General features: G+C 39.9%; 1 protein-coding gene across 13 annotated transcripts in view; it reads right to left on the minus strand.

Annotated features, from left to right (window-relative positions):
* Positions 1 to 27,736, minus strand: part of Ptpn13 (protein tyrosine phosphatase, non-receptor type 13 (APO-1/CD95 (Fas)-associated phosphatase)) — a 152,412-nt gene that overhangs the window by 55,418 nt on the left and 69,258 nt on the right. For 6 of the 13 annotated variants that reach the window (XM_013502743.1, XM_013502740.1, XM_013502739.1 and 3 more), the window contains 13 exons: positions 22,275 to 22,370; positions 21,834 to 21,927; positions 18,348 to 18,570; positions 15,029 to 15,103; positions 14,727 to 14,901; positions 13,424 to 13,577; positions 12,329 to 12,467; positions 11,494 to 11,646; positions 10,609 to 10,791; positions 7,261 to 7,447; positions 1,852 to 2,266; positions 1,618 to 1,712; positions 109 to 165 (listed from right to left, as the gene is read on the minus strand). In XM_013502743.1, coding sequence (XP_013358197.1) covers positions 109 to 165; positions 1,618 to 1,712; positions 1,852 to 2,266; positions 7,261 to 7,447; positions 10,609 to 10,791; positions 11,494 to 11,646; positions 12,329 to 12,467; positions 13,424 to 13,577; positions 14,727 to 14,901; positions 15,029 to 15,103; positions 18,348 to 18,570; positions 21,834 to 21,927; positions 22,275 to 22,370 — 2,046 coding nt within the window. The remainder of the gene's footprint in view (positions 1 to 108; positions 166 to 1,617; positions 1,713 to 1,851; positions 2,267 to 7,260; positions 7,448 to 10,608; positions 10,792 to 11,493; positions 11,647 to 12,328; positions 12,468 to 13,423; positions 13,578 to 14,726; positions 14,902 to 15,028; positions 15,104 to 18,347; positions 18,571 to 21,833; positions 21,928 to 22,274; positions 22,371 to 27,736) is intronic. The other 7 variants (XM_005401349.2, XM_005401347.2, XM_013502741.1 and 4 more) reach the window with 5 other exon arrangements.

Here is a 27,736-nt window from a genome sequence, read left to right on the forward strand (position 1 = left end):
CATAGCGAGACCCTGTCTCAAAAAGACAAAAAGAAAAAAAAAAAAAAAAGATACAAGAAAGGAGAAAGGAAACGATGGAAATGGGGGAAAAACATTTTGTAAACCTACCATTTTCTTTTAAGGGTACTTGGGATGAAGAATTTCCAGAATTATGCATAGCCATTCCTGTGATATAAATTAAATTATTAGACACAGAAGTAATTTCTTCTGAAATACTCATAAAAATCAATAAAACATTAAGGCAGCAACATTTTAATTTATACTGAGAAAAATATGTCTTCCCACAACGGGCATATTTACTATTTTTAAATAGTACTCAAGCATATTAACCTGTTTCGCACCATAAATTTAAACACAAATGTGTTGTTTCTGACAATGACATTTTGATATGTCAAATATGAAATGATGAAAGTTTTAAATGCATTTGTCCAAATGTGAAAAAATCAATATTCAGTAAAATGAGTAATTCAAACAAAAAACAAATGCAGAAAGTAAGTTCCCTGACGGATATTTTTCTAGAGAATATTTGCCACTTTCCTGACACACGGTGGGTGTCCCTGTGGGACAAAGCCTGTGTGGTGAAACAGCTTAGGATCTGTGAGATCTCGTTCTGCGTGAACACGCTTAAAAATCTCATGCACTGCTGAGTCTCCTACTATCTCAACATAGTTTCGTCTCTGCGATGAAATCTTGCCTTTTATCTGCTTTCATGTTTTTTAAAACCCATTCAACTTAGATGGATGATAGTGTCATCTCTGAAAGTTGTGGGTGCCGATATTAATAATGCTGTTTTCCACACATATTTATCAACTATAATATAGAGTTTTCTCCTGATTCCATTTACCCCCCATACCTGTATTCCAATTACAAAGTTAAACAAATATTTTTGAAGTTTAGGTAATTAAGGCTAAACTTTGGGCCTAAGGAGAGAGTTAAGTAGTAGTATTTGGCAAAATAATAGAAGAGGGTGTCCTTGCTTCTCTTTTTTCCCTTCAGCTGCTTTTATTTGGAGGAGTAGTTCAGGTATCTGGGCCTAGATATCAAGGTTTCTGAGAGTCTGATGTTATAGCCTTTTCCCTTTAAGACACACGGGGCAAGAACAACTTGAACTATTTATTTTGTAAGGAGATGTATGGATATCTATCTATCTATATCTATCTTTGTCTTTAAATAATATCCCTTTAATAGCTAGCAGGGAGATTTTAAAGAAATTTAAGCCAACTAAGAATTTCCACCTATTAACCAGCAACCATAAAACATTTCATAAACTAAGTTTTCAGAGACAATTACATTCATGCTAAGCTGAAAGCACCCTAAACAAGCCTTTCAAAAAAACAGCTTTATTAAAGTCCAGCCACTCAGACTAGTCAGGAGAAGCCAAGGGACATTGTCCACAGCAGTGGCCCCAGACTGCCTAGGTTCTCTCACAGGACTGCCATGGGTCCTGAGACCGAGAGGAAGCTTAAGTAACAGCCGGAGCCGTGGGACAATCACTTTTATCCTATGTGGGGCATCGGGGTGTGGAACCTACAGTAAGTTCTCGGGCACTGACACAATCCTTTCACTTCACTGCGGGCAGGAGGTTGGGAGAAAGAACGTAAGCTGGTTCATGCTGACCTATACCATGTGCTTGACCAGGGTCTTCACTGGATGAGTCTGATTCCTGTTTCCTCCTTTCAGGACTTCTATTTAAACTTGCAACAGACTTTGAACTAAAGAGGGAAAAGGAAGGTAGGAGGGGATGTGTCAATGTAAAAAAAAAATGGCGAAAGTAACAAAATGTCTACACAAAAAACCAAATATATGAAATGTAGAATTTACAAATACGTAGTGGCTGAGTCATGTTCTTACTTATTGAGTTTTATGCGTCCTGCCAAAGATCCTGTATCAGACCTTGCCATCTGGAGGAAAGGTTTCCCCACCAGCTCCGCAATGGTGTGTGGCGGGGATTCCGTGTTAATGACATTTTTCCGGTGAGGGAAGAGGGAGGCCTGACTGAGATCATGGTATGATTTACTTATCCCGCTAGGCTTCTCCTCCCAGGAGGCCTTGTCACTCTTCTCTTTTGAACTGTTTTGCAATGGCTGGTAAAGCGACAGCTCTGAGCAGGAGAGCCTCTTCAGAATCTCAGCTTGGACTGACAAAGGTCGCACGGCCAGTTTGTTGAGGGTGCTGCTGGCCAGACTGCCAGTGCTGATCGCGCGTCCCATATTAAATCCTCTAACGGACTCTGCTTGGAGGTTCAGGCTCCTAAACGAAGCTCTCTCTACAAGGAAACAGGATTGCTTTACACGATGGAAACACCACAGGAGCTTTATGAGAAGAGTCATTTTCATACGTACAATACAGCATGCAGATTTTAACCATTTTGATTGCCTGCATGGTGGGTATCTTTGAAAGGGTGGCAATCACGGGTTTTAAGCGGAGGCTTGCAGATCCTGGTTTCCATACCCTCTCTCCATTCTTTCAGCTTCTGCTCAGCTATCACCTGCTCAGCATTACCCACTTTGTTTAACAATGCTCCTGATCCAATAATGTTTGCAGTGTAGGCTGCTGACCCTAAGTTCCTATTGGCTTTCAGTTAGAAATGCGAGCGACACTTACAGAGAACACTTCAGCCCTAGTAGTGTTTCCACTGAAACATCAGCAGCCAAGGATGGGGAGAGGGAGATGAAACCTGGATGGGCTGACAAGCTTGAAAAAGAAGCTGCGCAGAGGAGAGTGTTGTCCAAAGGAAAAGTTCCCAGTTACTTTCATCTAAAATGCACTGCAGGTGGTGGGCCGGAAGCACCACCTCTGAGTGTATGACCACTGCACGGTACACTTTACAACTGTATGTTACCAAAGTTACAGCCCTATTATGCCATAAAAAGCAAAAACAGACAAACAAAAGAAGACCTTAAGGCAACATTTTTTTTTTCTTTTTGAGACAGGGTCTAGCTATGCAGTCCAGTCTGGCCTCGAACTCACAGCGATCCTCCTGCCTCAGCCTCCTGAGTGCTGGGATTATAGGTGTGCGCCACCACACCTGACCTAAGGCAACATTTTTTTTTTATTTTTCCACTCTCATGCTGATTCCACTTTTTCACCTTGGTGACTTTATGATTCCACTGAGGGCCAGGAACCATGGGAGGGTCATACAGCGCTGCTCTGCTCTCTGCTTTGGTATCTGTACGTGCTAACAAACAAACAAATGTGGCCCAAGAGCTAGGCTCTGTCTGTGCTCACACTCACGACTACATACAAAGTCTTCTTTCAGAGTGACTTCTGGCACACTCTCTAAGAAGTACTTGGCTATGCTACTGTGTAGGAACCGGTGTCATGAAAGCATCTGACGTTTGAGGCTATTCACAAACGCACTGCCTAACACATAAACAAAGGGCTAGGAGACACAATTCAAGTGGGCTGGTTCATGAATTACACAACCTGCACCACAGGCTGGGCCCCGGGCGCAGCGGCTGTGTGCTGTGCTCCATTTGGAGTGAAGCTTGAGTACTTTGGTGAACAGCTGGGAAAACGTCCTTTAGAAAATATGGGATGATTACTGTAACTTAGATCTTTAGATTCCTTCAAACACATGGAAGCCTTTTAATATTCACGTATCAGAATGAAGTCTAAATTAGCATGTCTCACTGTTCCCAAGAAAATTCAACATTCTCTAAAGTAGAAGAGGACATCAAATTAAAGTCAGAACTTAAAAAAAGACCTCTGTAAGCTGGGTGTGGTAGTGCACACCTGTCATCTCAGCACTCTGGGAGGCTGAGGCAGGAAGATTGGAGTTACAGGTCAGCCTGGGGAGTTTACAGACATAGCAAGACGTTTCAAAATAAAAAATAAAAAAAGGGCTAGGGACACAGCTCACTGAAAAGGCCCTGGGTTCAACTCCCAGTATGAAAGAGATGGTGTGTGTGTGTGGGGCGAGAATCCAACTTTGTTTTAGAATTCCCAGAATTATCTTTATTAACTTCAAATATGGTATTTTCATTAGCACAGATGACATTATTTTCTTTTACTTTGAGAGCAGCCTTTAATTAAAGGAGAAAGAGTCTCATGTAGATTCAACGGCATGGAGCAGAATGCATTTACACCACCGCATTCTTCATCCTTAAGGAAAAGGGCAGCAGTAATGGCACCTGTTGAGTCTAGATTTTGTCTGTTTTGTGATCATCTCAGGGACTGTGGTATTCAGATTCATTCACAGCCTACTCTTGGACAGGATTGAAAGCACTGCATATTCTCATGCTATAGGAGCATAAAGCATCTGCTTAACCCACTGGCCTCCACTGGGAAGGGCTTTAGCATGGCCTCAGCCCGGGAGAGGTATGAGAACAGTTTCTGCCCCAGCATTAGTGCTGAACCTGTGGGCTCACCCTCTGCCTGGGACCTAGGAGTTCTAGTGCATTTCTGCCACTGCTCAGTCTCTCATACGACCTTACTTCCTTGCACTGTCCACTTGAGCGCTTCTGAAGAGAGGGCCTTCATTTACTTTACACTTCCTACTTACAGATTCTAAGTGCTCAAGAAGTGATTACTTCTTAATTTAATTTCATGAACATTAGTTCTCTGTGACTCTCAAAAGGAAAGCACACTGAATTGAGAATTAGCAATTAGGGCTCCACCCTAGTTTGGTTCCCACAAGGCTAGCTGAGACACTGTCTTCCCTGAACGTGTTTTCTCACTGGTAAAACTGTGGACTCAGTGGCCTTTAAAGTACTTTCTGCCACCCACATTCATGATGCTAAAGAAGTTCAGAACATTTATTAGCGCTTCAGCCTCCTACAGATTACACAGTAATTTTTACCTGTTTAGTACAGGTAGATGAGTAGTAGATAGCGACTCCTCAAGTAATTCTAAGAGGAAATAATTCCTTTGAAGGTTCAACAAAATCTGGGCAATATATGAATAATACCCCCTTAAAGTGTTCTCACCATATAAGTTCAAGGGTACACAGGTAAGCTAATCCCAGAGGCAAAGGGGTGAGCTACATGGAGCATTTCTCCCTTCACGGACAAGAAAAATGACATTAAGAAGTTCAGTTGCTTTCCTAAGGTTATGCATCTACTACAGCCCCTACTATTATACGGTATGTGGTATGTCACAGAGGAGCACAGAGTACAGTAGAAGCACTCTCTCCTGCTGCTGCCAGTACTATAATTACCAAAGTACTACTGCTAAGTAGCAGAGTGGGTAGTGGTAAAACAATGTGGGTCATGGTGACAACAACAACAACAACGATACATGTTCACCGACTTCCCACTGCTGGCTGTGTGTGTGGTGGAGCCCAGGGCCTCAGGCACGCTGGGGAAGCACTCTACCACTGAGCTACACCCCCAGCCCTGGTCTGCTGGGCACGTGTACTGTGCTTTCCATGTACAAATTCCTTTGCACTTCACAGCAGTCTTATGATGCATGCACTATCATCATCGCAAACATCTGAGAGATGAGAATCAAGGCAGAGAATCTGAGTAGCTTGCCCGGGGCTTTAGGGTTTGTAAGCGACAGGGCTCACGTTCCTGACCACCATGCATGTTCACTATCCCTAATTTGAAAATGCAAAACCCAAAATGTAAACTTTTTGAGTGCTTGACATGGCATAGAAAATTCAACATCTGATCTCATCTGAGAGGTCACAGTCAGGACACAGGCACATTAAAAATACACAGAGTCACTTTCAGGCTATATGGGTAAGGTGTACATGAGACAAACACGAATTTGGTGTTTAAACTTGGTCTTATCCACAATATATTTCATTATTCCAAAATCTGAAAAAAAACCCCAAATCCAAAACACTTCTGGTGTGAAATATTTTAGATAGTGGATACTCAAACTGCATTATATTGTTCTTTAATATGAAATGCTGAGGACAGACAAATGGCTTCACACTTTTGTCTTCTGACTCTTTTTACTATACTTCATCTAAAATGATATAATCTTCAACTGTTCATTTCTGGTTTTAAATGGGAGTTCCAGATGAGAATTCTGATAGCTCTAATAGTCTGACATTTCACTACACTTTGGAAATATATAACAGCATATAAACTTTTTAGTAGAGCAAAGAAGAGAAATTTTTAAAAAATGCAATTACTTTATGGTAATGGTTATCCTATTTTAGCATGCATAAAAATCATTACTGAAGAAAGCTGATTAAAATGCAGATTCTAGGGACCTAATTCCCAAAGACTGTATTTTCCAAGTTTCAGGTAGGTTCCTAGAATCTTCATTTTAAATAAGCATATGGTCTCACTTCATCTTGATTCTGAAAGATTGAGAGGCGTCTATTCATAGTTTGCCATCACCCCAGTCTGACCCTATGGGAAAAGTATTTTCTGTAAGATTTCAGCATGTAAGAAAGTTTGAGGAAAGAATTCATAACACAAGGTCATCAGTGCTATTCCACTCAAGTTTTAAATCATATACTTCAGCGTGTTCACTTAGGTCTACAAGAATTTGCTATGGGGAACTGATTTTGTATCGCTTTAATCGCTCTGTGTGGTCTTACAGGGTACCCTTTAACAATTTCAGCTCTGAGTTATTTTTATAGCTACATTAGATTTTTCCACTGGTTCCTTTTCAGAAGAAAATGAAACCACTGTTCTGACCATTTACACTGAGTACCATGGTCATTTATTTCTGGTTCTGAGCAGGGACGCACCCAGCTGAAACTAAGAGATGGTGCACTGGCCACTGGAGAAACGGTATGTCTAGGTCTTCAGCATCCTGCGAAGATCCTCCTCCTGTCCTGGGTGCTTACTGCCTCTATCTCCGCTTTGCTTCCATGTTTCCTCCCTTACCCCTTTCATTTCTCTCCACTCCTGAAGTAATTCTGCCCTTTAATCCAACTCCAGCGTCACCTCTCCAGCCCTCCAGCCTGATCTTAACCTTCTCGGGTAACGCGTATCATAGTCGGTATGAGACGATCTGCTAAATCATGAAACTTACTGTGTCCTACTGTGTCATGTGTATTGGTCTTCACTCTTCCAAACAGTGAGTACATTTACTACAGGGAGAGAACATGGCCATGCTTTCATAATATTTACACCAAATACCTTATAGCTAATTATAAAATAGGTCTCTCAGCAGGTTCTCCCTGACTTAAGCTGGGGTGCTGTTTTCAAAATGAACATGAAGTTGAAATCTTGGCTTCATTTGTGACATCTTTACAGACTTGGTGTAGTCATTTAATAGATATATACCATGTAAGTTTTCATTCTAAGTATGGAAATTCTTTCAAAATTTGTCCCAAAAACATGCACGAGTCACCTGAAGCAGTCCGTTTCTCCTTACCAATGTCCTGGGCATCTTGGTTGCTCTGTCGTGCTCTCATCTGCAGCTGGAACTTATGCTGGGAGGAGCAGAGGTGCAGCAGGTACTGGCAGACCTTGCTGTTCTCTGTCTGGAAGGCATGTTTTATTCCATCTGATGTATTCTGCAACGTGATTTTCTTTTTCTACAATATTAACCAGGGGTATCCATAATTAGGATGCTTTCCTTCATATAAACAAATAATCTAATTAGGAAAATGTAATTTATATTTATATAAGGTATTCCTTGACTGATACCCAATATAAACATAAAAATGTACTCCTGTGGTATGAACAAACACAGGAAACAATTACATTATTTGCTGCTTTCAAAACCTGGAGCCTAAGTCAGATTGTATGTCAGCATGAGTGAGGGAAAAGTTCCTTTAAGGAGATGATTGATATTTTGAGTTGATGACAATGTTTACAAATACCATGGCTGTTTAAAATAATGAGCAGAAATATGTATTCTACTCATCAGAGTATAGAATTTTTTTTTTTTGGTACTGGGAATCGAACTCAGGACCTTGTGCTTGCCAGGCAGGTGCTTGTACTGCTGAGCTATATGCTTGGCCCCCGGGTATAGAAATTAAAGCCCAACAATTATTGTTTTTCTTAATTTATATGCAATGACAACAGCTGTGATTCAGTTAAATAGAATATGGACGGTGTGAAGACTAGGACAGAAGATGTGGGAAGTTAAAGAAGAGGTGGTAATGAAATGGTGCAGGGTAACGTAACCGCTGGGTTGAGATGAAATGCTTTGATACTCAGAGATGGCAATTCTCACCAACTCAGGGAAAGTAGGAAGTAAGCCAGCTTTATGTCCCTGATGTTTCTGAAAAAGTGAACGTCTCCTGTATTAGAAGGCTTCCTCAAATTTGTGACGTTTGTGGTGAAGCTTATAGGAGATCCATGTGCCTTAAGAAATAAGCATGGAATGTTCTAGGCATCTAACAGTAATATCTCTGGACGATCACTTCACTCCAGCTAGAGTGTACACTATCTCTTACCTACTGTGCAAATTATTCTCTTTACTTTACATCCTTTATGTTTATTTCAAATGTACAATAGACGCAGAAAAGTCAAATTTAGTAGGATCACGAAAGATACAACAGAATTACCCAGACTATAACTGTTCAGGTGCCATCTTCATAATCTCTGGCCTTGCTTATTTATAAATCTTTTAAATTGATTTTTCTTACTTATAAAAATTTATGTTAAAGGAACTTTATAACCATAAATAGAAAACTAGTATCACTTGCCACAAATAGAATCTATAGAAATAAATGATAATGAATGTAATTAAAAATATAACCTTGCAAAACTCTACCTAGATATTGTTGCCAGTGAGCTCTCTGGGAGTAGGCCTGTTCTATTAAAAATGGAACTCAGCGAATGTCAGAGAGGCCTTAAAGATAGTAGCACCTAACTATGCTCCCTATATTTGATAAACTTTATGACAAAGCCCGTGATTCCACGAGAAACTGAGGTAATCCAGAGAGCTACAGAAGCAAGCCAGCATGCTTCAAGTGTGAGTGAGGGCAAAGGAATGCCCTCGGAAATCGCCTAGCCCTTGTCAGGGGGAGTAGTATCTTGACTGTGTGTATTACATCTTGACTATAAGTAGTGTAATTAGTAACTCTCTACTATAAGTAGTATCATAGTAACTCTTCCACGAGGTAGGGAACATTTTGCCTAACAAAATTATCACTTAACTACTATCAAGTAATTTGGAAGGCTGCTAAACTCTACAGTGGTAAAGCTCTCTTGCTGACTAAATCACTCATATGAAAGACAAAAGAGCTGTAAAACTGACACCTGCATAAGATAGGCAAAGGCAACAAGGAGCTGTGGGCACAAAAGGCCCCACCAAAGATAAGTCAGAGGTACAGAGTGATGATGAAAAGTGACGCTGTGGATGATGTAACATGTAAGAAGCAAACTGGTTTGAAACGAACAAACAGTATTTTATTGTAAGAGTTAACTGATGAGTAGACAAGAAGTGTGACTGAGAGAATCCAGTTGTCAGCCCTAATGGCTCACACCCCAGAATTAGTAGAGAAGAGAGCTCTGTATTAGAGAAAGAATTTCAGACAAGTAGTGCTGTTAAATACAGAAGTAGCTCATGTGGGCATGTGGGCTGCTCTTTATTACTGCAGACCTTTCCAGCTGAGTTTGTCCTGGCTGCACACAGTGTTCTCTATAAAGTGGATGGTGTGACAGCTCGGTGACTGACAGAGCTGAGTACCATAATGACTACTTGTTGCCCTCTCAAAACTGGTCCAAAATGAATGTGCATTAAATTAATCCAAAGTTTGCTTCAGATACTTGTTATGGCAGAATTTCCCCTGGGGGAAGGTTAGACCTAGGTAATGCTCTGGGGTTGGCAGTCCTGAGAAGGTGAGGGTGGTCTGTGCTTTCCTGAAGAGAACAAATTACTATCTGATAGCCCTGGTGGTAATCTGGGTTTCACAGAAAACCAACCAACCAGCAGGTCTACAAATGATTTTATCGTTCTTTAGGTTGAACATTGTCCAGACTCTATCATGACCTTCACATCCCTACAAATAGTGCCCCGTTGAGAACACAGTTTAGCTCAAATATGAAGTAAAGACATCAGTAATCCCTGAACACCACCAGGAAATAAATACCTGAACACAGTTCCCATTCACCTGTGGGGTTTGCCAGTGGCACTTCAATGTCAGACACTCTATGTCTAAAATCAGAATGGGCCTTTAGAACTCAGCATCTTCCATAAACAGTATTTTCTGAATGTAACTTTTCTAACTTTATCTCCCTGGAGAATATGCATGAAAATCTGAAGCTGCAGAAAGTAACAGGACTAGTTTATAAAATGCATTTATCTTTGAATTGACGAGATTTCCGTAGTAGTTGCTATAAGGAACCTATTCTTGACCTAGGCAAATTTTACTAGGATTAAGACAGTCGTCTATCTTAAAAATTTTGGAGGAGTTTCTCCATGGGAGAAGTTGTGTACAACCCTAGAATAAGTTCCGGTATAACAAAGAATTCAATTTGGTTATAATTTAACTTGGGTTAACTGAGCATATAACTAGCTAAGAATGTATCAGATACTTTAAAATATCACCTCTGGAGAAAACTAGAAACAAACCTCAATAATACTTCCTCCAACTAATAAATAACGGTTAAACAGTATTAAGACATAATAACAGTGCTGAATTGTAGGGCCTAAGTTTAGTTAGGAAAGCCAATTAATATGTTACACAGGAATTGATAATGGGCACTTAAAAATGCAATGAAGAGGGGGTTAAAATGGACATACAGCAAAAGAAATCTTCTTGGTTTCCCTCCATGGAAAGCGAAGGACCAACGTGCGAACTCCATTGTGAACTTCGAACACCAGGACACCTTTAGAACAGACTCCAAGCAATATTCCTGTTGGCGACTTCTTCTCAGGGTGCACCCGGTGAAAATGAACGCCATATTCTGTCAGTCTTTGACAGACCTGTTGGAACAATACCGTACCATGCAGTGTACTTTGATACATGGTGATACAAAGCTACACAAGTTGTGCCTGCATCAATGTAGTTGAAAGTGGAAAGGACAGTCTTTCCAACAATGTTGCCAGAACAATGTGGATGCACTAGCAAAAAATAAACATTTACTATGTTTATAAAAATTGCATTGTGCTCCATACCCAGCACTGCAAAACAAAACAAATCTAATAACAAATCACTCCAGTAATATTAAAAACTTACTCATCAAGAGTCAATGCTAAAATACAAAGGCAAATACAGACTGATGTACAGATTTATGTACATATACTTAAACTATGCACAGTGGCATACACCTTTGATCCCAGATACTTGGGAAGCTGAGACAGGAGGATTTCAGGTCCAAGCTTAATTTAGGCAACTTAGCAAGTCTGTGAGACACTGTCTCAAAATAAAAAAAATAAAAAGGGCTGGGGATATAGCTCAGTGGTAGAGCACTTGCCTAGTATGTGTGAGGCCCTGGGTTCAATCTCCAGCACCATAACAAACAAACAACAAACAAACCAGAACATCACAGATTTAGTCAGGAATAAATGAAATAAAATAATCCACAGCATCAGTTACTGGCTTCCGAGCTTTTAGTTGTGTGTCCTCCAACACTGTCTCTTTCTTTTATAGGAACACATTTACCTTTCTTGGTCTTACATGCTTACCTTTAAAAATTCTAACTCTGTCTCCTTTTCAGAAGCTCCCACATAGGTGTTATGCAATTTGGGCAACTCTTCTTTCATATAGGATAAATCAAGTTTCTCCATCACTCTGGCAGGCAAGTAATGCTCCGTTCTAAAGTAAGACAAACCATGCATCTAGAAGGGAGAATGTTTGTTAGTGGTTCTATTTGCTTTTTATTAGACCCTTTTGCTTTAGTCCAGAGATGAATACTCTTTTTTTGCTTCTCTCTCTGAAGAGTGAGCTTTAGCGGAATGTGCCAGTCTCTCTTCTACGCAGGAGAATGACTGACTGACAGCAGCCTCAGGAACATACACTCAAGGCCTCATGCCGCCCTTGCTAAGAACTGACGCGTCTGGGCTGCCACTCAGGACGTGCAGTCTCTCGCACCTTGTCCCTCTTAGCTCACTGATGCCAGCATCAGGAGGCTCAGAATGCAGTGAATGTTCCATACGCTGAGCTCTGCTCTGTTCCGGGAATCTACACTGTTCCCGGAATCTCACTGCATAGGTCTGAATGGAACGTTAAGGATTCTTTAACCCTGACACTCAGCTTCAATTACTTAGAGACCAGGAGAGGAGAGGGTAAGTGTTAGGTAGTCCTAAACTCTAAATTTTTTAAATGGAAAAATAAACCCCACATTGTATGAGTGTACACAGCAAATGTACTTCTGGAGTTTAGTCATTTTGAGGCACCAAACTAGCCTCAAAAACTTCAGACCTATGCATGAAACCTTTTAAACAGGTTTAGTTCTCAATTAAGCTAAGGATAATGCTAACACAAAAACAGTCTTGGACGGAAAACAACAATAAAACCAACCTCTGGCTGATAATCTCCATACTCAGCTTGGAGTGCCAGAGATGCCAGCAATAAGGACGTCTCATCATCACAGTGCATCCTCTCCTCCAAAATATCTTTCCGCAGCTGAAGGTAATACTGATGACAGGTGAGAGTGTGTCTGAAAAAACAGACAAGGACACCAACATGCAGACCTTTAGTTTTCAATCTTGGAGTGAGTTTCATTATAGGCGTAGAAAGTAGTTTCCAGTGTAGTGTATTACTAAGCTTGCTGTTAAGTGTTTTTTTTTTTTTTTTTTTTTAAAGGCAGGGTCTTGCTATGTTGGCCAGGCTGGCCTTAAATTCACAGTGATCCTCCTGCTTCAGCCTCCTGAATGCTGGGATTACAGGCATGCACCACCACGCCTGGCGGTTGCTGTTAAGTTTTTAGAAGGCACAAGAATTCAGTAAGCTACGTAATGGAAATACTGATCTCCTTTATCCAAGAAGGGTGTGTTCCAAAACTCCCAGCGGGTGCCTGAACCCAGGTAGCACCAGACTCTACACTCACTCTATATCCACACACCCAGATCTATAAAGTTTAATTTATAAAGAAGCCATAGTAAGAGATTTACAGCAGTTGCAGCACAGATCTTAGTGACCTTTGCATACTTTCTTTTCTTTTCCAATTAAGTCGAGAGCTTTTACCTTTTTACTTAAATGCAGCACTTTAGGGATTCCCTGTGGCATACGCGAATTGCCGCAATTCCATGCTAGCTCACGTGGCAAGCAAGACAGCTGCAGAGTGACTAAAAGGCAGGTCGTGTGTACAGCAGCTACGCTGGGCAAAGGGGAGGCTTGTGCACTGGGCAGGGCAGGGCAGGGCATAATGGTGCAAGATTTTGTCATGAGATAGAGCACCAACTGCAATTTAAAATGCGTGGATTGTGGAAAATTCTGGAATTTTCTATGTAACGTTTCTGACATGGCTGACCACAGGTAACTAATTACGGAAACAAAGCCATAGATAAGGGAGCACTATTGCATTTCTGTTAATACAAAGCTGAGCACCTGTAAGTCAAACGGTCCAAAGAGCGGGGCCCAGAAAGAGCAAGGGAGGAACTTTGGTATACTCACTGTATCAGGCTAATATCATCCATGAAAAACTTAATTCGGAAAAACAAAGTGAAATTAACAGCGGCTCTGCTCTTTTTCTTTGGTTCTTCTTTCCATCCTTCTGGGGCCACTTTGGTTAATTTTAAATCAGGATCAACAAAGAAGTATTCATTATCTAAAACAGAGTGAGGAAAACTATCAGATAAAGAGTTTCCCTTTGACTTCTTCACTGTCCAAAGTAATACCAAACAAGAATGAAACAAGACTGCTCTGAAGTACGACGAGGAGCTGCATGGCACTGTGTACGGATGACAACAGCATGGCTCAGCCAGCTACAGTGCGGGCTCTGAAGACAGACAGGCCCGGGTTCAATTCCTGCTCACACCGTTTACTACCCGTACGCCTCTGAGTAAACTACTTTACCTCCTGGGACAGCAATTTTCCTCACTGTAAGAGTAGGATAATGCCAGTTCCTGCTTTATAGAGTTGTTGTATTGACCCTTTGATTGTCATTTATGGTACTTTATTGTCGTTAAACTGAGAAATCTGAAATACTAAAGAGTAATTCATAAGTATAATGATTTATTAAAGAATGAAAATCAACTCCAAAGAGCTTATTGCTATGACAACTGTGGTTGACAAAGAGGAGCTTTTACTAAAGCAGTGGTCTGAGACCACGATGGTTGTGTATGTCACGGGGTTCAGTGGAGGTGATGTTTAAAAGATACGCGAAATGACTAATTTTCTGTCATCAACTAACAACCCTTAAGAAAGACTGTATCTTTTTAGGACAATAGACTAAAGAAGTTGTGAAAATCCAGAGATATGGTCCTGTGATATATACTACACACCACATATATATATATGTTATATATTTGCAGTTAACATATAGATGATGGTCCTAGAATATGACAATTAAAATCTATTGTATTTTTAGCTGGGTCCAGTGGGTCTCAGCCACTCAAGAGGCTGAGGCAGGAGGATTATTTGAGTGCAAGACTTTGAGATTCATCTGGGAAAAAAAATAAATACCACAAAACAAAACAAGACAAAACAAAATACAACAAAGCAACAAAACCCAACCTATCCTTATATAGTGTCAGCCAAAGAAAAATTCTTCAAAATAGATACAGAAGGTACCTAGCAAATATGATTATGAAAACAATGAATGAAGTTGGGAGGAGTTCCTCACTTCTACTTTTCAATGCTGCCTTGTTCATTAAGTTAGCATTTCCCACAATGAAGCTGAGCAGGGTAACATTTGTAGGGAGTCAGCTTGCTGCCAAGTTTCCATTCTGTACTCTGAGTTTAAAACACGTGGTACCTTTGAGGGTTGCTAAAGCAAACAAATGATGCTCCACAAGGCCGATGTGGGCCACGACCATATCAAACACGTCTTTACAAATGGTTTTGGTGTCACAGGTCAGTTCCAACCGCTGTCCGCTCAGAAGCATGATGTTCACTTTTCTCCGGTTATCCTCATTCTTCCCTTTCTTGGTCTACAATTGAGAAAAAGTAATGACATTTATTAAGTTAAGCTTTGTAAGTACTTAAATGAGTTTTTAAAAACAAAAGTACTGGGACAGTAATTCTGTACGAGGTATACAAATTGGTTTTAGTACTTACAAGGATAGACCGTGGCAAATCCAAAGATACAAATGGTTCCACTGTCATTTTCACAAACTCAGGGCCAAAGAAATTCTACAAATCACATAAAAAGAATTAATATTTTTACCATTTCTTCTAGCTCTTTCCTTGCAAGAAAAATAATACATTACATTTAAAACTAGCTCATTAAAACTGGGTGATCTAAAACAAATGCAGAAACTTTCAATGGAGTACTTCCATGAACGGTGTCCAAATTAAGAATGGAACATGTCCTATACACATAAGCTTTTCCTAATGTTTTCTCCCACTGAGGTCAAACGCCATGCCCAGCTTCACACTGTTTTATTATTTTACTGGTTGTCAGTGTTTGATCTCCAGGTAGACTTAAAAAAATAACTAATGTTGGGCTCAAAGTATAGAGTTAGTGGTAGAGTGCATCCCTAACATTGTGAGGCCTTGGGGTTGATCTCCGGGATCACACACACAAAATATGGACAAATAAATAATTTTAAAAAGTTATCAAGCTCATTCATAGGAGGATTTGGTTTTCTGTTGCTCAGGTATAAATGGAGTGAATTGAATCGCACTGTTTTAGAGAGTGACGTTCAATCTAAAATGAGTTCTATTTAAAGGACACCTACTCGGTGAGTAAAAATATACATATCCTTCTGGACCCAGGGCTGGAATGCCGGGATGCTTCATGCTCTTGTTTCACACAGTGAGAACTGGGGACAATACAGACATCACACTGTCTCCACCCCTCACCCGCGCCCTCAGCAGGAAAATGCCTGGAATCAGGAAGACTCAAAGAATGGGAGAGTGGGGTCTGCCACCTGGACCTACTCTCTCCCCAGCCTCCTGTGTACTCAAGGCCTTTTGCGAGAGAGGGAACTGATTTAAGAGAGAACTCAAAACAAATTACACTGCAGGGGCAGCAGGGATGACAAGAGATGGGAAGGTTAGCTCCAGATGGGCCAAAGCAGGAGGAAGGCAGGGCTAATCTTGAGGCCGAGTCAGGCAGTGCGTGTGTGTGTGTGTGTGTGTGTGTGTGTGTGTGTGTGTCTGCAGGTGTGTCTGAATTAATGGAGGTCACTCCAGTGTTGTTTTTGTTGGCTTCTCCTTTGCACTTGGTTGTACAGCTCATTTGGTTGCTTGGTGTGGGAGTTCTATCCAATTAACTGAGTGCGGAACATGTGACAGATACCATTTCAGTAAAAGGTTAACATCATGGGTTTGTTAACAGTCAATGAACTGGCAGGACACATTTTAAAGCAGGGCAGAAATACAGTAGGACAAACAAAAACGGTCTGTGGTGGGAATCACAGAACCTAATAAAGATCAACAAAGACAAGAGAGTATTAACAAGCTAAATGTATCTGTAAAGAAAGAAGAATAGAAAAACAATTTAATGTGTAGTTCGAAAAGGAATATTAACCCTATTGTGAAACTGTTCCTCCAGTGTATCCTTTCAGCCTCAGATATCTAACCATCTGCTCTTTTCAGAGAAAACACATTGTGCGGTGCTTTAATGACTGGTAGTTCAAATGATCTAATCACTGATACAACTTGGTAAAGATATATTTGCCTAAAAATGGCCAGAAACGGACTGCCTAAAAAAGAAACGTGGGTTTTCAGTGAGATAACAGATGACAGTGCATACTGTAAAGGCACAGTCTGTAATCTGTGAATTGCTCATAAACCAAAGCTCCAGACTAGCTCTCTGAAACCATGGTTTAGGAAACAGGTCTGTTTATGTGTTCTTTACTGAATTATCAAATTAGATTATCAAATTAGAGATGCCTAGAATATTTTTTTTTTGGAACCAGGAATTGAACTCAGGACCTTGTGCTTGCCAGGCAGGCACCATGCTGCTGAGCTATATCCCCAACTAGCCTACAACATTTTTAAAGCTCACAATTTTCTGTGCTTATTCCCCAATTTTGATAGAGGTACTGGCTATAATGGTAAATTGGTAAAACCTTATTGAATTCTTTTCTTTCAGCTTAAAATCCACTTATATTTTATTAAAAAATTTAAAAACTTCATCAATATCTTATGAATTATAACCCAATCCATGTTTAAAAAATAACTACTGGGGCTAGGATATAGATAGGTATACAGTGCTTGCCTAGCATGTATGAGGTTCAATCTTCAGCACTATAAAAAAAAATGAACAAAAACAAATCCCTAAAAGTAGAAAATTAGGACAATGAGGCACAAAGCAGTTTAAAAGTTTACATAAAGTCATATAACAGCATCACAAGGAATAAAATTTGAGTCTTTCAATTTATAGCTCACTGCAATTTTCACTGCCCAATACTGCTTTTGTCCTTAGAATACCATGAAGGAAATTTGAATTCCACCAATTTGAATCTGCTTTTAAGATAATTCTTTGAAGCACTCAACAACAATAACCACAAAAGAACTTAAAAGAAAGTCACTGTCAATTATATCATCTTTATTTATACACATTAGTATGCTTTTATAGGAGAAAAGGCATGATCATTTTGAGCTTAATTTTATAAAACTGTATTTAAGGTTGTATGTTTCTAGAAAAATACCCCCAATAGAAGAATATACACATTTTTAAAACTCCCCTCCCAGGCTGGGGAGCTAGCTCAGGGGTAGAGAACTTCCCTAAAATGTGTAAGGCACTGGGTTCAATCCCCAGTGCTGAAAAAGAAGTCTTCCCAAAAGGTATTGATTGCAGACTATTCCTGCCTGCCTTTGGATGTGACGCTTGGAGCGAATGCCGTCATCTTTTGGCTATAAAGCAAGGTACTGCCCAAATTCTGAGAATGGCAGGGCAGAAAAGAAGATGCCCTGGATAATAATCTTGAGCTTCTGAACCAACCTTGGACTCTGTTTTGTATCTCTGATCTCTCAATTTGTGGGATTAAAAAATAATCCTCCCTAATACTGAATAAAGCCAGCTGCTTCTGAGGATCACGAAAAACTTAAAAAAACATTTTCTTTTGTTATGGGTTTTGCTATGTTCCTGAGGCCTGTGGGTTCAAGTGATCAATCCTGCCTCAGCCTCCCTAGTAGTAGAGGCAATAGGCCCCTGCCGTTATGACTGGCTAGGGACAAAATTTAAAAATGTACAGTCAAGATACGCTAAGTCCATCTAATTTTATTGTAGAAATAAGATAGTGACAACAGTTAAATATTTACTATTCTAATGTCAGCTAGCAAGGTGTTTAATCCCATGTGAAAGCTAATATGGAATTTCAATTTCATTTATGGGCAACTTCTGGGTACTGGCAGCAGTTTTTGGTTCTTTGCCTGACAGCTCCCTGGGAGCAGGTCTAGGGGCCATGACCTGGAGTACACTTGCCCTCAGCTTCCTCTGCGTCATGGCTGTCTCCAGGGCCATCTCCCTCAGCGGGTCTCTGATGTCCAGCATGGAGGCTGTGACTGTGTCTCCGGGGTACGGGCTGAGCCGAGCCTGCCGAAGGGCCATCGTGGCTTGCAGCTGCATCATCTCCTCTTCCTGCCGCTTCAGCATGAGCTCCTGGCTGACCGTGCTGCTCTCCAGGGGTGTTTCATATTGTCTGCTACTTAAAAAGAGGAAAGGTCAGGGCCAGGGAGAGCACAGCCGTCTGAAGGCTACTGAAGAAAACTGTGTTGAGTAAGGCATCGAGAATCGAGGCAAATTTATGTTTCCATTTAGAAGAATCTCTGCATGAGACGTGTGCCCGTGAGCATAGGTGTGCACGGACAAACTGCTCCCAGATCCTGTGCAATGACCCGAGGGGTGTGGCATGCCTCTGAAGCCTCCATAAAGGCCCTACGCCACCCTAGCAAATGACCAAACCTGGTTATACCAGCTATGTAAAATAGAATCAGACATCATATCTTTACACTCTTTATCCCATCACCCTGCTTTACCTTTCTTCCCAGTGGTTGGGACCACTATGCTACCTAACAGCACACTCATCACCTATTTTTTAATTGTTTATTGGCTGTCTGTCATGTCTAGCAAGTCTCTTGGGAGTTTTTCTGTGTTGTTAACAACGCTATCTTCAGTACCTAAAAGTATCTAGTAATAGGTGCTCAGTAATTACTTGTTGAATATAATCTGCCTCACTGTCACTTGTGATCCTCCTGCCTCAGCCTCCCTTCATGGTGGGGTTAAAGGCATGTACCAACATGTCCAACTACATGTAGAATTTTCATGAATTATACTAGCTTCTTGTTCAAATTATTTTCTATCAGAGCTACTCACAGGTAGCAAAAGTGATTATCATTTTATCTCTTCCAACACAGTAACTAGTAGAAGTTTCTATGAGGAATGAAATCTTGAGAGGGAAACAACAAAAACAAGCCAAAGATCCAGAAAATCTGCATCAATAACTCATCAAAAGCCAGGTTGTCTGGAGTCAGAGGAAAGGTCGTCTCAGTAAGCAGAGCCACAGAAGTGCCGGGAGCTGTACCATGCATAAGCTGTACCCAAAAGCGGACACATAAAAAGGCGGAGGCATGCTCTCTGAAAACAGCTTTGAGTATCCTTTTTGGTCACTGAAAGATACTTTTGATCACTGAGAATCCAAAGTTACTTATTCTACTGCATCTGACTCATCATTTCCTGCCCCTCCTCCCTGTGTGATCGAAATCAATGGCTCTGTTTGGATCTGTTTTGTCATCTCATTCCAGCTAAAGGGAATGGAATTTTTTTTTTTATAAGGAAGCTTGTAACACATACAAATACAGCACTGTTTACAGATCTCACAATATAAAGAATGAAGCAGGACGTTCTTATCAGAGACTACATGTTGAGGACATTATCGGAAGCCTCGGTATACAGTCATGACACTCTGCATTTGCATAAGGACTTCAGATGGTGCTGGAATCCATGTGTACCTCCGGGGGCAGCAGAAGGCTGGGGCTGGTTGAAAGAACAGTTTAGCACTATGTGTGAGACGAGGCACGCACCTAATAACCCACTTGTCCTGGCAGTATTTTTTTCCACCTATACCTATATCTAACTCAGATGCTATGTATACCACACGGGTTTGTCCTTCCATTAATTAAGAAACAAAGAATAGTGTTTTTCTTTAAAATACAGCTCTAACAAGCGAAGATGGCCTTAGTGTTTCTTTGAGTAGAATCTAAAAACAGTCAAAATTAAGGTTATCCCATACTTAACACTTTTGAGATTACTTAGTAAGAAAATTGAGATAAAGCTCACAAAGTGATTTAATTTTGTTGAAGGAAGATGTCTTTAAATAATCAACTATAAACAAGCTGTTAACACAAAAGCTAATATTTTTTCCAGTTGTCTCTACTCCTTTCAGGCAAGCTAAAAGGGCATCATATGACTGTTCAAGGCCTCCTGCAAGTCAGATAGAGAGAACAGCGAATTCTAAAGAAATTCTCCCTCCATGCAACCCTGAGCTGAGTGCAATTCCATTCTGGCTTCTTACTGCTCTTCACCCACAAATGCTTCTGCTTCATTAGGAAAACCCGTACAGTCAAATACAGATTGTCACTGCCTTGTACATCTTTGTTGAAATTATCAAAATGGGGCCATCACAAGAAAACAATAATACAAAAGACTTTTATGCAAACATAGCTTTAGGTAAGTGAATACTTACTGGAGCATTCCTCAAAGAAAATAAAATATTATAGGCTATTTTACAAAGGCACAAGAAACAAAATAAATTTAATAAAAATGGAAATTAATTAAGGAATTTAAGGAAAATTAATTTCAGTGCAGTGGATTTAATTACTTGAACTCTAAGCCATGGATAAATTGTTTTAATTGTAAGGCTAGAGTTACCTGGTCTATTAATAGCTTACAGGTGTGAAACAGTGTCTGTGAATTAATTAGCTGGGGGACAAATATTTGTTAATTTTAAAATGATTCTCTTGTATCTGGCAGCACTTGAGTTTAACAAACTGAAAGATCAAGTTCAAAAAGATTTTCAAACTTGGGGAGGAAATTCTAAAGCAAGCTCTGGACCTCTTACAATTGAAATTAATACTGAGCATTAATAACATCTTTTGTTTCCATAAGGGATCTGTGTGCACATGACAATGATAGGTTATCAACATACTCACTATTGACTTGACATCTTTCAGTTTCAATTAAGGAAATCATAACACAGCTGTGACACCACCACCATAAACCTAACATGAACAATACTAACATAAGAAGTGTGCCAACTACTTCAATACAAAAATGAGCTCAAAACAGCCCAAATCAGGCTTTTAAACAATACCAGGTAATTCATTTAAACCAAATCGTGAATAATTAACTTTTCATGTAATAGGTCACATAGTAGTAATCTACTCCTTATTCTCTCAACAAATAAATTCTCACTAAAAGCCTGCTGGTAGAGCCTATTCTAACCTTAAAAAAATTATTCTTTTAGAAATGAAGGTTCACCATCTTCTCACTGATTTTTAGTGCCACATTCTCTTGACTGTTATTTTCTATTCATATAGACAATTAAAAAAACAAGAACTACAAATAGAGTCAATCATGGTTTTATTTTATTTATTTTTTATTTTTTATTTTTTTTTGGTACCAGGAATTGAACTCAGGACCTTGCGCTTGCCAGGCAGGCGCTTATGCCACTGAGCTTTATCCCTGGCCCATCAATCATGACTTTAAAAGATCCCAATCCCTATCATTCATAGAGTGGGATGAATTTTTGAGAGCTTTTTAAAGAAAGAGGAGTGAAGGGAAAGGAAAGTAGAAAAAAATAAAGATAATAAAAGAGAAGTCCAATCTGATTTTAAGAAAGAGGCAAAACTAAACAAAAAACCCCCCACCGGTCACTAGCAGTCCATCGTTCTGCTGCGTCACCCACCGTACCTTGATCTCTGCGGCTGGGTGTGACCTGGAGTTTCATCCAGTCCTGGGAGTCCGCTGTCGGATTCGAACCTCTTTGAAGCATCAGCCCTCCTCGCTAATTGTAAATGACAAAGAACTGATGGCACAGGTGACAAAACCATGGAAACAGCCCTCTCTAAAACCCAAGTATTTGTATAATTCGTACAAATTATATTAATATAACAAAACTAACGACATCACGTTATTAAATCCTGAAGTAAGTTTTGCTATTTTTAAAGACCATGACTTCCTGTCTGTATGATGAAAATGATCACATCATTGCTTAAAACCTGTAATACTATCAAATAAGTAAATGGTAACATTTTACAATTCTTAAATTTTTGCTTGAATTCCAACATTTGTGAAGCATTATAATTGTGGTGTCTTTAAAACTTGTTTTGGCTTGTTTCAGATACATCTTACCTTGTCTGAAATCTGATTCGGAGGAAATAATAGATGGACTTTCACTGGGTGTACTAAAGATATCACTGTGGTAAGTTTTGTACCTTCGTAGTGGTTCTAGAGAGATTAAAACAAAAACATTAGAAAACAAACTTATGCGCTGTTCTATACAGATAAATTATGTTTAATCTGTGGAGCCAGAATATTTTATGCATTACTTTAAATTTACCAATCACTGGGCTGTATTCAATAGGTTCTAACTCTCAGATGGCTTGGCATCCTGATTAAGGGCATTAGCTTTGCGCAGTGGCAGTATCGTAGCCAATGAGGTTTATCCGAGGCGCGATTATTGCTAACTGATTAAGGGCATCGACTCTGGAGTCAGGCTGCCTGGGTTTGAATCTCAGGGAAAGAATTCAACCTTCCAGCAACTCATTTTCTTTCTAAGCCCCAAATGGGAGATAATAACAGTGCACACATTTCATAGATTTGCTGTGACAGTTTAGTGAACGAACATATACAAAGTCTTAGAAGAGTGCTACATCAGCAGCATCATTAACAGCCAGTTTTTAGAATGCTATGTGAAATTCTGTTACACATTGCAGGGGATTGAAAACTCGAAATCAGACACAGAGAATTTAAAATACAGACAGTAAGACAAATGCACAATCTCTTGTTTGAGACAGGACATTCAGGCCCACCAGGACGAGATGCTAAATGCTGGGGTGGGGGACTGCACGGGCTCGTGCAGTGTGAGCCTACAAGTGGGCAGGACGTGGGCAAGGGCAGACTAAAATCTAAACGCTGCTGCCTTCTCAGTCCTTCGCCCCGCCCCCCCTTCTTCACCTCCACTGTCCCTGTGACCCCGGGCGTCTCCCGTCAGGAGCACTGCCTGTTTCCTCAACCTCTGCAGACATGGTCCTCTCACTCGGTAATTCTCCTTTCCGAGTGGCCTTTCCAGAATCAGAAGTCTGAACAGCACATTTTGTTTCTTGATCTCCTTCAAGGTAAGTCAGAAACTCCTCAGTCTTTTATAACCTAGTCCCCACCTACACCTACAGAGTTTGAAGTCACACACTCACATGTGAGCATCTGGCGAGAAGTCTAGACCTCTCCACTCTCTTCAAGCTTCTATACACAAAAATTAAATACGAATTGAAAGCTAGACTCAGAAAAGCTTCACCATCCACTTCCCAAATTCTGCACTTGGTGTTATTCAGTTTACAGATAACCAAAGGATATAAACTTCTAGATTCCTTCTTGGGAGATACTCTACTAGGAACGCGGCTCCCCTTCTTCTGTAACTGTGTATCTTGCCTTTTTTCTGAGAGGCCTCACCTTTCCCTGTAAGCTTCTGATCAAAGGCTGAGTTATTCACTGCTGGTCTTACTTTCATATTACCTTAACTAACTGCACCTCTCCCATGACTGAGCAGTTTTCTCTCTACTTGCTGTTTCTCTTGCCTAAATTACAAGCTCTCTGACAATAAGGATCTTGTCTTTTTTCACATGAACCTCTAGTATTTAGCAGCTCCTGCTGCATAGCAAGCACAAAGTATTTTCTGAGTGAATAAATGAATATAAGTGTTATATAAAGGTCACACACAGATGATCTGCAAGAGAACTATTTTTCATTGCACCAACAGATCAGAGACCAAATCAGAGAAGGGTAAAGGACTAGATGGTAAGAAATTCACAAATAGTTATATGTTATTCTTTCAAGAAGTTTAAAAACGCGAAGGTAAAAACACAGAGTGATCAGTCTTTGTGGCGCAGGGCAATGTTTGCACCTTGCTCCAGCCGGTGGATAGTACGTCTGTTGAGTGGGGTCTGGAATTGAAATAGACACTGATGTGCTGAAGGAAACGGGAAGTGGGAGAAAAAACCCATGTGGGATGATTAGTTTGGCAAGAAGGAAATAACTTTTCTTTTTCTTTTTTTTTTTTAATGATGGTCAAGAGAAAGGGTGAAAATGCAGAGGAAATCCCAAGATATTCACGCTAGAAAACTGCCTGTTAATATGAAATGAATCACTTCCTGTGAGCCTGTTTGACGGGAGGCTTAAGAAGAATAAAGAAACTGTTGTGGAGAATGTGGTAGCAGTCAGCAAGGACCACACGGGGTCTTTCATGTGGAACAAGCTTTTAGGTAGGACAGACTGCATGGAATTCAGTGGAAATGATCAGAGCTGTTTCGGAGTTTTTCTTGGCACTGGGGAGAGTAGCCCATGGGTAACATCTGGAACTGTAGAGATAGGGGATGTATGGCAGCAGGTAAGTAAGACAGGGGAAGCATTCTTTCTCAGTAGCCTGTAATCCGAGGACAGGGACTTTCTTGTGCTAGAAGGTGTCTGACAGAGGTTGGTAGAAGAGAAATAAATTACTAAACACATGGAATAGGTAAATGGATAGATGACTGGCCACGGACTGGATGGAAACAAAGTTATACTGTTCCTCAGGGAGCATAACACAGCAGGCTGGCACTTTGTCAGCTTTGTGTACAGCGAACACGAATACCAAGGAATACCGTAATAGTGGGGTTTTAGAATTGAACATCAAGGTATTTACCTTTACTTTTTAAATAAATGATGGCATTCTACCGCAGAGAAGTGTCACTGTAAAGTAAGTAAGTTTTCAAGTCCTGCAGTTTACTGTTAATGTGATTTGAAAGGATCGTAGAAGACTGAAAACAATAGTTCCACCTAATTCCAGTTTATGCCTAATAACATAGCGCATCATATACAAGTCAAAGAGTTACTTAGGAAGAACTGTTATTTTCAAGGGCAACAGAGTACTTTAGTTTTATTGTTATAGACTCGCTGTGCTAATGTTTTCTGTTACTTTTCCAAGTGGACTTCACCAAATTGCAAATGTAGAATTACAACTTCCAGACAGTAGAAGGCCAAAGTTAAAGAGGCAATTGGTTTTAATACCATACAAGGAAAATCAGGAAGTCATGCTAAGCCTTCTCAATAAACTATGTGGAGATCTTTCAGTCACTTGGACGTTAGGCCTTTTAATAACAATTCCATGCCCCATATTAAGCAATAAATGAATTTACTGTTTCATAACTATTTCTGCAAAGTCAGTGTAATATCATACATAATTTTAATCTAAATTTCCATTCTTTGGTGATTTTTATAATTGTTCATAGTTTTACATGCCCACAATGCTTTTTCTACATAGTCTATGTTTTGTCTTTTCTTTAGTTTATTGACAGTAGCAGCAAACTTTTTCAATCTCTGGTTTTATATTCTAAGACAAATAAATACAATTTATCCAACTCTGATAAATCCGTATTTGCTTGTGTGTGAAACTAGGAGATTAAATGCAGGGCCTTCATACTGAGCTACATCCTCAGGCCTTTTCATTTCTTGAAATTTGGATGTTCAAGAAGGCATGCCTAATTTCCATGTATGTATATAGTTTTTGTGGTTTCTTTTGTCATTGAGTTCCAATTTCACTGCACTATGATCTGATATTATGCATGAGATAGTTTCAATTCATTTGCATTTATTTAAGCATGTTCTATGAACAAGTGTGTGGTGTATTCTGGAGAACTCCCATGTGCTGCTGAGAAGAATGTGTATTTTGATGCTGTAGGGTAGAACACACTGTAGGTATCTACTAAGTCCATTTGTTCAAAGGTTTGGTTCAGCTTTGACATTTCTTTGTTGATTTTTTCCCCTAGTTATCTGTCTATTGTGGTAGTGGAGTGTTGAGGTCCCCCATTACAGTTGTGTTAGTTTATCGCCTCTATTATAAATAGTGTTGGGAAAACTGGCTTTCTACATGCTGACGATTAAACCTAGACCCATATCTCTCACCATGCACTAAACTAAAATTGAAATGTATCAAAGATCTAAATATTAAAACAGAAACACTTAATCTGCTGGAAGACAGAATAGGTAAAACTCTTGAAGACACAGATGTAGGCAAAGACTTTATGAACAAAACTCTAATATGAACAAATCCAGATTATATAGAAAACTGGGGCTGGGGATTTAGCTCAGCGGCAAAAGCGCCTGCCTGGCAAGCGCAAGGTCGTGAGTTCGGTTCCCAGTACCGGAGAAAAAACAAAAAGCAAACAAACAAACAGATTATATAGAAAATGTTACAAAGAATCAATAATTGGGATCACATCATATTAAAAAGATTTTGCATAGCAAAAGAAACCACCAACAGAGTGAAGAGACAGCCCACAGGATGGGAAAAAAGTTTTACCACAATTCCCCAGGCTAAGGACTAATATCAAGAATATATAAAGAGCTCAAAAAATCAGGCCCCCCAGATTTAAAGACCCAATTCAAAAAGGAGCATCTGAAATGAACAGACACTTGAAGATGAAGAAGTACAAACAGCAAATAAATATATGAGAAAATGTTCAACATCACTGGTCATTTGACAAATGCAAATTAAAACAACACTGAATTCCACCTCACTCTAGAAAGGATGAGTGTCATCAAGAAACTAACCAACAATAAATGCTGCACAGGTTGTATGGAAAAAGGAACCATTTTCCATTGTTGGTAGGAGTATAAATCAATACAACCACTATGGAAATCAGTGTAGAAATTCCCCAAAAACTAAAACTAGAGTTTACACTGGACCCAGATATTCCTTCTACATATCTTCTCAAAAGAGTTAAAAGCACCACAGCAGTGATATATGCACATGAATGTTTCTAGCAGCACAATTTATAATAGCAAAATCTTGGAAACAGCCCATATGCTCATCAATGGATGAATGGACAGAGAAAATGTGGGTTTTTATATACAAGAGGGTACTACTCTGGCATACAGGATAAACTTGAGACACTTGGGTAAAGGGATGCACCTTGAGAAGAATATAACTTTAAGTGAAATGAATTGGACATACATGTTTAAATAGCACATTGTTCCTCTTGTGTAAGAAACCCAAAGGGTAAATAAGGAGCAAAATGGAGGATAGATATTGGGAAGTATGAAGAAAATGTTCAAATGGGAAGGGGAAGAGCAGCAGATAGAGGGGGAAGGGAAGGAAGGGAGCTGGAACATAAAAATAAAAAAAAGAATGAAAGGAAAACAACAGAAATGAAGTTTTGTAAACGGAGAGGGTAAGAAGGATTGAAGGGAAGGGTAGGGAATTAAAATATATTAAGATATAGGGAATGGGAAAAAAGAATTACGATATATTATGTACATTTACAAATTCCCTACAATGAATGTGATCACTATGTATGTTAAAAGTGTACCAATAAAATTAATTAAAAAATAAATTTGGAGACAAGATCTCATTAGGTTGCTAAATTGCCCCAGCTGGGTGTGAACTTATGATTCTCCTGTCTCATCCTCTCAAAATGTTGGGATTATAGGCACCCACTACCATGCCCACTTCTCTTAAGAGATTAACAATAAACCAGGGGCTGGGGATTTAGCTCAGCGGCAAAAGCGCCTGCCTGGCAAGCGCAAGGTCGTGAGTTCGGTTCCCGGTACCGGAGAAAAAC

This window comes from Chinchilla lanigera, unplaced genomic scaffold, assembly GCF_000276665.1.
Source record: "Chinchilla lanigera isolate Chin_1 unplaced genomic scaffold, ChiLan1.0 scaffold00073, whole genome shotgun sequence".
In the NCBI taxonomy this organism is placed as follows: Eukaryota; Metazoa; Chordata; class Mammalia; order Rodentia; family Chinchillidae; genus Chinchilla; species Chinchilla lanigera.